The sequence below is a fragment of the Gossypium hirsutum genome, chromosome A08 (assembly GCF_007990345.1).
Source record: "Gossypium hirsutum isolate 1008001.06 chromosome A08, Gossypium_hirsutum_v2.1, whole genome shotgun sequence".
NCBI lineage: Eukaryota > Viridiplantae > Streptophyta > Magnoliopsida > Malvales > Malvaceae > Gossypium > Gossypium hirsutum.
In genome coordinates this window covers 57,177,258-57,189,958 of record NC_053431.1, presented here as the reverse complement: position 1 = coordinate 57,189,958, position 12,701 = coordinate 57,177,258, and the positions used below count along the sequence as shown (strand labels likewise).

At 33.6% G+C, this 12,701-nt stretch overlaps 1 protein-coding gene and 1 long non-coding RNA gene across 2 annotated transcripts; both read right to left on the bottom strand.

The window, feature by feature from the left end:
• Positions 1–600: 600 nt before the first annotated feature.
• Positions 601–7,398, bottom strand: LOC121204593 (uncharacterized). The gene is made up of 3 exons (XR_005899715.1): positions 7,331–7,398; positions 1,113–1,204; positions 601–624 (listed from the first exon to the last, which is right to left on the bottom strand). It is a non-coding gene; the product is annotated as an uncharacterized lncRNA (long non-coding RNA).
• A 2,825-nt stretch (positions 7,399–10,223) lies between these two features.
• Positions 10,224–12,336, bottom strand: LOC107923252 (zinc finger protein CONSTANS-LIKE 16). The gene is made up of 2 exons (XM_041074696.1): positions 11,047–12,336; positions 10,224–10,889 (listed from the first exon to the last, which is right to left on the bottom strand). The coding sequence occupies exons 1-2, from the start codon at positions 12,040–12,042 to the stop codon at positions 10,629–10,631; spliced, it is 1,257 nt and encodes a 418-aa protein (XP_040930630.1). The 5' UTR covers positions 12,043–12,336; the 3' UTR covers positions 10,224–10,628.
• Between the last annotated feature and the right edge of the window lie 365 nt (positions 12,337–12,701).

Sequence of the window (12,701 nt, the reverse complement as noted above, 5' to 3'; positions counted from 1 at the left end):
GAATGTGAATTTAGATTGTATTTAAATTGTGGTTTCAATAAGGGTATATTGGTTAAACACATAAGTTGAATGAATTTTTATGTTTTAAGTATGTTTGAATGTGTTTTAAACATATTAAAGTGATTGGAAATGGTTTGGCTAAGTGCTTGAGAAATGATTAAGGAATTGGCTTGCATTAGGGGTCATTTTGGATGCACACGGCCTAGGACACAGGTTGCCACATGGCTGTTGTAACACCCTATAATCGGTTCGATTGTCGAACCTTAATACTAGGACATTACATGTAACACTCCTATCCCGTAGCCGTCGCCGGAATAGGACGAGGCGTTACCAGGAATTAAGAATCGGATCAGAACAGTAAAATTTTGAGCCTTTTTCTTAAATAAAAGATTATTTATATATATAACTAATAGATACAAATAAAGATCGAATTTAAAACTTATAAAAGTAAACTTCTATAAGATGCCATATTCGCATGGCTTATATACAATAGTCAAAATATCATTCTACTTATAGTCTAACCTATACATGCCATAAGCTAAGTCCAAAACACATGATAACCACAATAGTAGATAGTGTGACGAAGTGCTGACGATTCCCGTGCTAATAGTAAGAGTCAACGATCTACAAAAATAAACAGAGAAACATAACATTCAAAGTAAGCTTTCATAAGCTTAGTAAGTCTTAAGCAATTTAAACAGTTGAACTTAAAAACAAACCAAATGTTCGAAATCACATAACACTTTCTGAGTACAATACTATTTGGCCGATTATGCACAAACACATATCATTTTACTCCGTTTATACTCAAACTCATATAAACATAGTATTTACAAGCTTCCGGATTAACTTTAATTCTTTCAAATTTCACTAGTGTATCATTTCTTACCCACACTTACTTTCAACATTCATAGTTAAATGGCATATCGAAAACTATCTTGTAACTTTGCATAATAACTGAATGCACACATATACAAATATACATATGAATTTACCACATCTTTTCATATGCTTCTCATTACACATTCTTTATTCTCGTCAGATCAATCTCACATAAATAATATATATTCTCGTCAGATCAATCTCACATAAATAATATATATATCACATACCTGAATCACTTAATGTGTAATACGAGTTCAATTTATCATCTTAGCATAGGATCTCGTAGTCATATGCTTTATCGAATTCACTAGCATTTGGCCTGCGAGGTATAAAACCCGAACATAACACCAGCACAAAGCCTACGGGACTTTAAACCCGGATACAATCTCAGCACAATTTATTTTATATACTTTTTTACTAACTTTGGCCTCATCAAATATCTAATAATACCCACATTTGATAATTGGTCATTCGGCCACATTATATACACATAAACATATGTACATTTCACACTTGCCCATTTGGCCACACCACATACACAAGCACATATATAAGATAATGCTTTTATCATTACTTGCTAATACATCATATACTTTGCTTTCATTTAAACAACCACTCAGCCATATTACATTTCTAAGTAACCATTCGGCCTCACTATACAAATAAGATAGCACACATTTTCATAAAGGCCCTTCAGATAACTTGCACACATTTAATATTAGCCATTTCGGCCTCACCACATATACATATCTTGTACATCAATTTCATCATATCAAAACCACTTATATATCATTTCCTAACATCACAATTCAAAATTCACATATGGTTCTAATCAATATCTTATAAGCAACTCAAACAGTTTTATTAATGTTTACAACATATTCTCAAGTTTACGACAAGCTGTCTTCCTGCACAATGGTCACTAAATTATTTATATCTGGAGTTACGAAACTCCGAATTAAGTTTCATAAATTTTCCCTAAAATTATACTCATTTATCTTTCTTCCATAAAATTTTCAAAAATTTTGGTTGATCCATTTAGGACAGTTTATTAGTTAAAGTATTCCATGTTTCAGGGTATGACTACTCTGACCCCTGTACACTACGAACCGAATTTCTCCCTGTACAGAATTCCAATGACCATACCGTTTGTTTCCTGTAAAAATAAACTCAATAAGGAATCTATGGATGTAAGGTATGACTCTTAATAATTTTTTTACAATTTATGGTGAATTTATAAAATCAGAACAGGAGATCTCGAATTCATTCAGACCCTGTTTTACAAGAATTCAAATATCACACAATATAGAATTCTTTTTCTTCCCCTGTTTCTTTCATGTGAAAATAGACTCATTAAGATTTAAGTCCATATTTTGTTCTGTCTCTAACTCAATTTCCACTATTTTTAGTGTATTTTCAAAGTTACACTACTGCAGTAACTCAAATCTGTCAAGGCTAAGTTACTCATTCATGATCATTGTTCACAAAATTAATACAACATCATTTCATCCATCATGGTAAGAACACATATTATGCATCATAGATCATCACATATCAAGGCATTCTCATAGGCTTAGTATACATACTTGCACAACTCGTAACATAACTCAAGTGCATACTCACCAATGACTTACCTCATTGGGACCATCATCAACTCTTTCCCTGGATTACCCGTTGAACACTTGGAATACTAATTGGATACTCGTAAAAGCCTTTGCACATAAGTGCCTCAATTGTAGCTAAAGCTACCTCATATCTCATGACATTTCAATGCTCACTCTCGAGCTAGTCATCTAGACTCATAATTCCTAGTGACATGGCACTCGTATCCTATTCTATTCCAAATGTTCAAACGAGATTTTTTCTTTGTCTTATCATATTTCTATTAATCACATACACATTAATATTTGTACAATTCATGTAATGATAACATTTAAATACATGTATAACATGGTATTGTTTACATACGAACTTACCTCAATACCACAAAGGTAAAAAAAAAGACGTAATTATCCCTTAATCGATTTCTTTCCGTTCTAGGTCCAAATCCCGATTTTCATCATCTAAAACATCACATTCAACTTATTAAAACAATGTACTGATCAAATTAGTCCATTGACACACTTGGGTTATTTTTATAATTTTGCCCCTATATTTTACCAAAATTACCAAATTACCCCTAGGCTCGTAAAATAATTTTTATCACATTTCTTTACTCCTTGAGTCTAGATGAACCATTTTCATAACTATAGCAACTCATAATTTTAACTATTTCACACATTTACAACTCATTTTACGACTTAGCAATCTAGCCCCTTTTAAGGTGTTTTCATGCAATTTCTTTCACAAAAGTTGTTTATTAGACAACTAGAACTCAAAATCTTCCATAAAAACACAACAAACAACACATTTACTCTCATGGCAAAACCCTAGACTCTTCATCATTTTGCACAATTGTGACACCCCTAATTTGACCCTAGTCGGAAAGTGGTTTCGGGACCACAAAACCGAGCCACAAAAATAATTAATTGTTATATTTTATGCTTATTATTTATGAATAAGTATGTGTGAAAATTTCATGCTTTAATTTTGTCATTTGGATGTGAAATAAATAAAAAGGGGCTTATGTGAAAAATCTTGAAAATGTCATAGGTTAATTGGTAGTGGCTAAAATTGCATGGTTTGAAGCATGAGGGACTTGCATGTCAAACATTCCTTTTTCTTGGTAGTGGACGGCAAGGATGGGCATGAATGACACATTTTGGCATTTTGTATGTTATATTTTAGTTAAATAATATCAAATAGTTTTATAATAAATCAAGTTATTATATGTCATAAATTATAAGAGGAATTAAATAATTAAAAGGGTGAGAAAGAAAACAAAGTTGGGTCTTTTCTTCTCCTCCATTGCCATAGCCTAAAGGGAGGGAGGAGAAAGTTTGGTTGCTTTGATTTTTGGCTTAGAAGATGGCTAGAATGAGGTATGTATTGAATGATTCTTGAAAATCTATGCATGTTTGAGATGATTAGTTCAAACTCTACTTATCCCATAGATTAAACTTAGAATTTTGAGGTTTGAGATTCGGTCAATAAGCTTGAAACTCATAGTAGTTTGTTTTGGTAAGCTTGGTATACGGATGATAGATGTGTTTTGGTTTTGGTTTGATAATGATGTTAATGATGGTGATTTTCGGTCATGCATTAACTTAAATTGTAAGTATGATTTATGGTATAATTTGTGTGATGGAATGGTCTTGAGATTTGGCTTGATTAAATGGGTAAAATGCTAAGTGTTTTAAAGATGATGTAATGGTTATTTCGGTTTATGTGAAGTAAATATAGATGATGGTTATAAGTTGTTTTATGATTTGATAATGGTGATTAAATCTTGTAGTTAAGTGTTTAGATATATATATATTAATAATGAATTTAGTTGTACTTGCTATGTGAGAAATGTGCAATGCTATAGGTATTTGATTATTAGATATGGTTATTTTAAGTTGATTTGTAATGGTATGATTGCATTGATGAATTGGTTTGGAAATGGTAGGAAGAATTGGCTATTATGCTTGATACTAATGCCGAATATGAGAATGTTGTACTTGAAAAATGTAGGTGAACATGACAAGTGTATTCGGCTTAGGGCATAAAGGATATGAAAATTTGGTATTTATTTTTGATTGTGTGTATGACCATGGATAATTGGCTGCACAAATATTATGAATACATAATGTATGTTAAATTTATTAAGCTACAAAACATTATACATGATCGGCCAATGTAAATTATTTGAGTAAAGTATATCTTGATGGTACATTTCGGCTAGTATAAAATGTATATGGATGTCGTATGACTATGTTTAACTTGGGAAGTAATTGTTTGATTTAGCCCAAGAGCCTAGAGGATCAAAGTTGGATAAGGGAAAGGAAAAAGTGATCGAATAGCCGTCGTAATCGTTCGGCAACTTCCGAGGTAAGTTTTAAGTGATTAAACGTTGAGTAAATTCAATCATAATAGGATATAATGAGTTGATTTAATAAGATATGATGTGGCCATGATATGTCTTAAACTCAAATGGTAAGTTCATAAGTGTTTGGACTTGGAAATTTAAGAGCAAATTGTAATAACTTGCTTAGGACAGCAGCAGTAACGTGATTTTAGAAAATCACTATAAATTGTTGGTGTGGAATTATAGGCCGAATAAAATATGTAATCAAAGCTTAATTAGTCTAGTTTCTTATAAAAGAGACCGTGTAAGCAAAGAAACTTCCTATAAAGAGATATTTAAAGTTGTGTGAGAGTGTCAGAATGACTCCGAAATCCCTGTTCTGTTTTTAGAAAATCATTATAATTTTTACAAAAATGGTTATAAGATAAAATTTATATGCTTAGACTCCTTAATGAGTCTAGTTTCAAATGAAATCAAATAGAACATATTTTGAATTCTGTACAATGAGAAATTTGATTCGTAGTGAAGAGTGGTCAGATTAGTCAAACAGTGAAACAGGGGAAACTTTAAGAAAAATCTGGTATTGATTGGCCAAACCTAAAATTCTGAAAATTTTATGGATGGAAGATATATGAGTCTATATTCAGGGAAAATTAATGGCAATTGATTTTGAGTTTTGTAGCTCCAGTTATAAATAATTTAGTGACTATTGCTCAGGAAAACAGCTTGTAGTGAATATGTGAATTTGTTGTAAACATTGATGAAACTATTTGAGTTGCTTATAAGCTATTGCTGAAATTGATGTACAAGATAAATATATATGTGTGTGGTAAAGCCGAATGGCTAATGTGAAATATGTATGAGATATGTATATGTAGTAAAGCCGAATGACTAATGTGAAATATGTATGAGATATGTATATTTGGTAAAGCCGAATGGCTAATGTGAAATATGTATGAGATATGTATACGTGGTAAAGCCGAATGGCTAATGTGAAATATGTATGAGATATGTATGCGTGGTAAAGCCGAATGGCTAGTGTGAAATATGTATGAGATATGTATACGTGGTAAAGCCGAATGGCTAGTGTGAAATATGTATGAGATATGTATACGTGGTAAAGCCGAATGGCTAATGTGAAATATGTATGAGATATGTATACGTGGTAAAGCCGAATGGCTAATGTGAAATATGTATGAGATATGTATACGTGGTAAAGCCGAATGGCTAATGCGAAATATGTATGAGATATGTATACGTGGTAAAGCCGAATGGCTAGTGATTCGGCTAGTGTGAAATATGTAGGAGATGTGTGTATATTGTGGCCGAATGACCAAATGTGAAAGGTGTGTATTATTAGATATTTGATGAGGCAAATTAATTACAAATATGACAGTCGATGTGAATGTTGTAACATGTGAATAAATGTACATGAAACTTGGAAATATATTCCGAGTAAGACCCGATGACTACGTGTGGAGATTTTGTCTGGGTAAGACCCGATGACTACGTGTGGAGATTATGTCCGGGTAAGACCCGATGACTACATGTGGAGATTTTGTCCAGGTAAGACCCGATAACTACGTGTGGGGACTATTCGAGCTAAAGGTTTCGCTGAAGATTCGAGTAAAGCATAAGATTATACGACTTCACAGTAACAATTGGTAATAAATACGTTCAATGCGTTAAGCTGGTCAGGTATGTATTTTGAGATTATATTTAAGCTTGATTTGGACTAAATCACAAGGTCGTTATGTGATGCATATGTGAGTAAAGCAATAAGACTGTTCTATGATTATTGTGCATTTGGTCAATGTGGAAAGTTAGGTGAAAATATGTAATGTACCTATGTTTATAAGAGATCACTATCAAGTGAGAATTTATCTGCCTATTATATATGATGAGATGGGCATATTCGGTAAAGGGATGGTATGCCCGAAGGAAGAGTGAAATAAAAATACGAACAACTATGTTATAATTTGATTGTTATCTGTTGACACTGCTTAAAACTTACTAAGCATTGTAATGCTTACTCCGTTTACTTTGTTTCCTCTGTTTTATAGATCTCATTTGGAAGCTACAGGCTCGGGGATCGTCAGCAACTAGTCACACTATCACTATCCACTGCTTGTTACTGTTATGTTTTGAATTATTTTATGGCATGTAAAGAATAGACCAGTGGCCGAAGAATATTTTGGTTAATGTATATAAGCCATGCGAAAATGGCATCTTTTGAATGTGTACTTATAGCAGTTAAATTATATCCCTGACTGTCTTTAGTATTTACCTAAAGGAACGTTCTTTAAAATATATATATATATATTCAAAATTTTTACTGTTCGGATATGAGTTTCAAGTCCGGTAATGCCCCTTTACCTATTCTGGCAACGGATACGGGATAGGGGTGTTACAACAATAGTCCCCTCTTATGAAAGCTCATGCTTTAGGGGTTACAAAAATGTAAAAATCTTCAAGAAAGACATTAAAATCACTTACTTGCTAAGCCTCAAAGTTGCTGAAAATATGAAGCTTTCAAAACCCATTTCTTGGCTGGAAAAATCAGTGGGGAGAAGATGAAAAAGGGATGATATCATCCTATTTTTATTTTATTACCTATTTGGTCAAAAGTCACCTAATATCCCATAAATTTTGGCTTTTTTAAAATTTTTGTCTCCCCTTGGCCGGCCACACACTTAAAAAGGCTCCAATTACCCTTTAAAGGCCTCCAATTTTAGTTCTCTAGTCTATTAACACCTTTAGGCACTAAAATACAACTTTTACCTTTTACGCGATTTAGTCTTTTTTCGAAATTGGACTAGAAATCGCTAAAATTAACTTACCAAGATTTACATGCACTTATAAAATTATATTATAACACATAAAATAATACTAAAATAATTTTCTCTGGCCTCGGAATAGTGGTCCCGAAACCACTGTTCCGACTAGGCCCAAAATCGGGTTGTTACATTACATCACCATTTCACTTCTTATTCATCAATACTACATTTTGTTAAGTGAACATGCATATTCTTAATTGCTTTAAAAGGTAGTACTTAGAAGCCAATTACAACTCATGTAGACTCAATTTGAAACTCAGTCAAGCAAACATGCAACATTCAAACTTAATTTGATCATTTATCAAACATTGGGACCTTATAGCAAAATTTCCCAAAAAAGGTACGTAGGTATCGATATTAAATCTAAGGTGTCGATATTTTTTTTCTTAGTGGTTTCGATACCACATGGGAAAATCAATACCAAAATAGCTTACTTTTTTCCACCTGAAACCAAACTTATTAGAAAATATCAGTACCTCTCTCAGGGTATCGATAATTACACCTTGAGTATCGATACTCGGGCCATGGTATCAATGCCAATTTCCTATTCTGACCCCCTGTACTTTTGTGAATACAGAGGTATCATTTTTTAACCTATATATCAATTACCCTTCTTGTAATTACAAAAATTCACCATATATGAGTACTAATTTAATCACTCAAACTTAATTCTTAAACATCATATTTCATTCATTTAATCAAATAAGCATAAAAAAACTAAAACAATAATCCAAAATACCATGTCCCAATCCAAATGCTTCTAAACATATTTAATATGCAAACAAGTAATCCAAAATATACTGAACAAAACCAATATAAACATATATCACATTGCCTTAACTTTTATACTCAAGAATAATTAATAACACCTACTATAATGACTAAAGAATTGCTTGGATCAATCTCTCAATGGCCACACCGCTCACACTAGCACTAAGTATCTACAATGGTAAAAATGGAGTGGATGAGCTTTACAAGCTCAGTGAATGCTTAGAGTAACAACCTGTGCAAACAAGTCATCTATCAACATCAAGGCAACATATAGCATATTATTTAACATATACGACTTGCATACAACTTCATATATACACCCATAATCATGCATTTAATCACAAGAATCACCTACAAGTACAAATGACTGCCATGTGCTACATACGGTCACCCCATACAGCCGTGTGTCTTATGATTTTTAAGTGCAAGATTTTCCACATGGCATCAGTTAGTTACACCATGTGACCCTATTTTTGAATTGTACATAGTCTAGGCACACGAGCATGTGGGGCCGCACGAGTTTGTTACATGGCCTGGTCACACGGCCGTGTGACCCCCTATTTATACACTTTTTACTCAAAATTTCGTAGAATTTCAATTTAATCATGAATTTATCCTGGTTTGTTTTAAATATTTCGTAAGCTCGAGTTAGGTCCAAAATTGATTTAACCTGAATTTTTTGTTGTTGAATTTGACTGAAATTATGAATAATGTCTAAAGATTATTGTCGTAATGCCTTATAGCTCGGGCCGGGCAACTGAATCGGGTATAGAGTGTTACATAATTTATTTCAGAGAACTAAAATTCAAACAATGACATGCAATGATGATATTGTCTTTTGGTATTAATTATTAGTTTACTTTATATAATCTACAATATTTTATTTTGCATCTTGTTTTTTCGTGTACAGATTCTTGAAAATGATTTTAATGAAACCCTATAATTTTATAGTCTAACGTGAGAGCTTCACTTTGCAATAGTATATTTTTTATTTGAGTTAATTGCACCAAACATCTCCAAACTATCACCTTCATTTTAAATTGGTTCCTAAACTTCGATTCATTCTAATTACATCCCTAAACTATCGAGGTTATATTAATTCGAATCATTGATTTATTGTTAAACGACATGTTAGACCTTTTGTGACATAATTTAAAATGAAAATTTTAATAAAAATGAATATTGTAAAAATAGATGTTTCAAAAATCTTAGTTTGAAGGATTCCGAAGCTTTTACAGAAGTTTTATCGTTCACTCTTTTTTTTCAATTTTATTTTATTTGTAGTTTGTACTTTTAAAAGTTATGTGATAAGGTTGTATTTATTTAAATTTTTTTAAAAATTTAACTATATAAGATTTGATGTGTCATTTAATGGTTTTAGTAACAAAAGAATTGATATAACATCAATAGTTTAGGATGTAATTAAAATATTTTGAAGTTCGAAAATAATTAGATTAAGGTTGTATAGTTTATGGATGTTTGATGCAACCACATTTTTTTTTCATTTCTTTATCCTTTATTTGAAAGCTACAAAAACGTGCATGTGAGGAAGAAGATTAGTTTTTATATAAATTTAAGCATAAAAAATTATTTTATAAAAAACAATTTACTTTTTTTTAAATAATCAATTAAAAAATTATTTTATGTTGACAAAACCTTTTTCCATGAAACAAATATAAAAAATATATATATTTTTCACAAACCCACTTCAAATTTTTAATTCACAGATTTTAAGGAAATATAAAAAGTTATTCATCTAATTCATTCACGAAGATGAAGAGTGAAATAACAATATATTCAATCTTATACAGTAGAACTGTCAAATATTTTACAGAAAATGAAAAGTGTGTGGATACCACAAGTCAATATTAAACTACTACACCTACAAGATTGATCTGTGAAATTAATATAAACAAGTGCCCTAAGTAATCTGAAGAAGTGAAACAAAACTCTTCGTTTATCCAAAGAGATGGAAAAAGGCCACAAACTTCATATTCGATTAATTAGCGTCGTAGCTTGAGCTTCAAACGTTGGTTAGGAAGACATTAGTAGTATAGTTCCAACTAGAACTACCTAAGGATATTTATTAATTTAAGGGTTTAGCCTATGTTGTGTATGTATTGCCTCAGCAACTCCTCCTGCCAGTTCTTTGCAAAGAAACAACAGTAAGATTTGGCAGTTACTAATTAGTTGGTATAAGGAAAAGCAGTTCCCAGTCCCACAAAGGAGGTCCTCTTAACGAACCTGCCTTTCATTCTAGGCCTTTTCTCCGCATTTAACTTCCTGACTTCATACCTTATCTTCTTCGAAAACAGTCTTGTCCTTCGCTTCTCTCTGTACCTTGATACCCTTGCTTCTCTTTCTCCATCTGTGTTGTTTGCTCTTGCCTGCCTATTTATTCCTCCTATGCCTCCATTCTGGTGATGCTCATCTTTAGGATATGAACCCTAAAGTGCCAAGGATTGCAAATACTTAATTAAGCACATATAATCAACTACTGCATGGATTGAAATTGGAAACTTTATGATCACAACGTTTAAATATTGGCCAAGTATCAATTAGAACTATGAATTGTGCTAGTGCAAGTATATATATATACAGTACCATGAAGTCATCCGGGTTGAGTTCTGGTCGGGTTCCTCTTGTCCAAGGAGAGCCTTGGCTGGCCCAAGCAGTGATCACTGATTCATAGTTCAGCCTCAGCAACTTGTTCCTCTGCGTCTTCGCCACTGGAATCTCCTGCTCTTCCTCCTCAGTAATAGTGGGAGAGTCATAATCAAAACTCCAGTTTAAGGATGCTCTAGTCACCTCAAAAGCAGATTCACAGAAACAAGCTGTTATACCTTCCACTTCTTCCTCTTCAACTTTCATTCTTTTGCGTTCATGACATAGCTCGCTTCCATTTTCATCTGTGCAGACTAACGATTCAAAATTTTTGATATCACGAGAATCCTCATCAAGTCTAACTCCTAGCAAGCTCTCAACATCGGCTGCAAACTTGGCAAGATCCAAATCTGACGGTAAAAAGCCATGCAAACCGTCATCCAACTCACATGTTCTTTCATGTTCATAACCATCAACAACTAAATTCCCATCTTCATTTGGCATGGCAACTTCATCACAATCACTTGTTACCATATTAAATAATTCTTCAGAAAAAGGGTCGAATACTGGGACTCTGCAAAGCAGCTGCTCTTCGTTTTCATCAACTGACCCTTCTTCACTACCAACCTCAGGAACAAGAGGATCAATAGGATTCAAAGCCAATACGGTCCCCTCACCTTTTTGTTGCCCCAACATGGGCTTGTTTTGCCTTGGTGTTCTTGCCTTTCGAGTGAAACCTTGGTGCCATGCCGGTGGAGCATCTTGATCAATAGTACCGTGCATCGAAGCATTGAACTTAGAGGATGCAGTTTGAAGACTAACCCTTTCATGCCTGCTGGCTAACTGATTAGCAGAGTGGACTGATGTGTCACAACCTTGGCAAAGAAAGGCATCATCAGCCGCACAATACCAACGTGCACGCTTCTGCAAACAACCATCACAGGCTCTAGCCGTCTTGCCTCCCATGACATTCGCTGCTTTCTTGTCAGTGATCATTGGATTGAATAGACAGAAATAATTAGTAGAAGTATAAAGCCGTTAACAACGATCGAACAGGCTTAAGCTGAAGTTAGAATTAATTAGCTCTACTCAACAAAAGAAAGAAACAAGCTGAGAAAGCAAAGTGACTTTACAAAGGAATAAGGGGTTAATTGCATCTATTTATTTTGAGGAGCCCATTGTTCAATAATTGGGGGTTGAGGTTGAGAGGTAAGTTGTTAAATGTAACCGACCCTGAAACCTTTTGAGTTTTGTGCTGCATAGTTGAGGGGAGTATGTAGCTGTCCATGCGCTTTTCGGTGGCTTGCCAAGTTTCAAACTTACACTTCTGCTTTTTTGGGACCCAGAAATTGGGGATTATCTCAGTGTTTATTGGCTGAAATTTTCAAGTCCATCCTAATTCCTGAATTCCCATTGGTTAATCGTGGAACCGAAGGATTCCCTGTGGTCCTACCAGGAGAGGAGAGAATGCCGTTTTCTGGTTTCTGTCTGAATTCTGAAATCTCGATTAAGACTGTATTTGAAGGGAGCGGTCCCCTCCTGACGTGTGGAGGTTGCTTTCCCTCCTCAAGTGGCTGCACTCTTTCTCCCCCTCCCTATCACTCTCACTGTCACATCCGCTACTATTCTAAGTTCAAACTGAATTTAATTTTTTT

Excerpts from the sequence above, each read along its gene's own strand:
- LOC107923252 (XM_041074696.1), bottom strand. The coding sequence starts at position 12,042 with ATGATCACTGACAAGAAAGCAGCGAATGTCATGGGAGGCAAGACGGCT. Across the intron at positions 10,890-11,046 it reads TCAACCCGGATGACTTCATG|GGTTCATATCCTAAAGATGA; the intron begins GTACTGTATATA and ends TTGGCACTTTAG.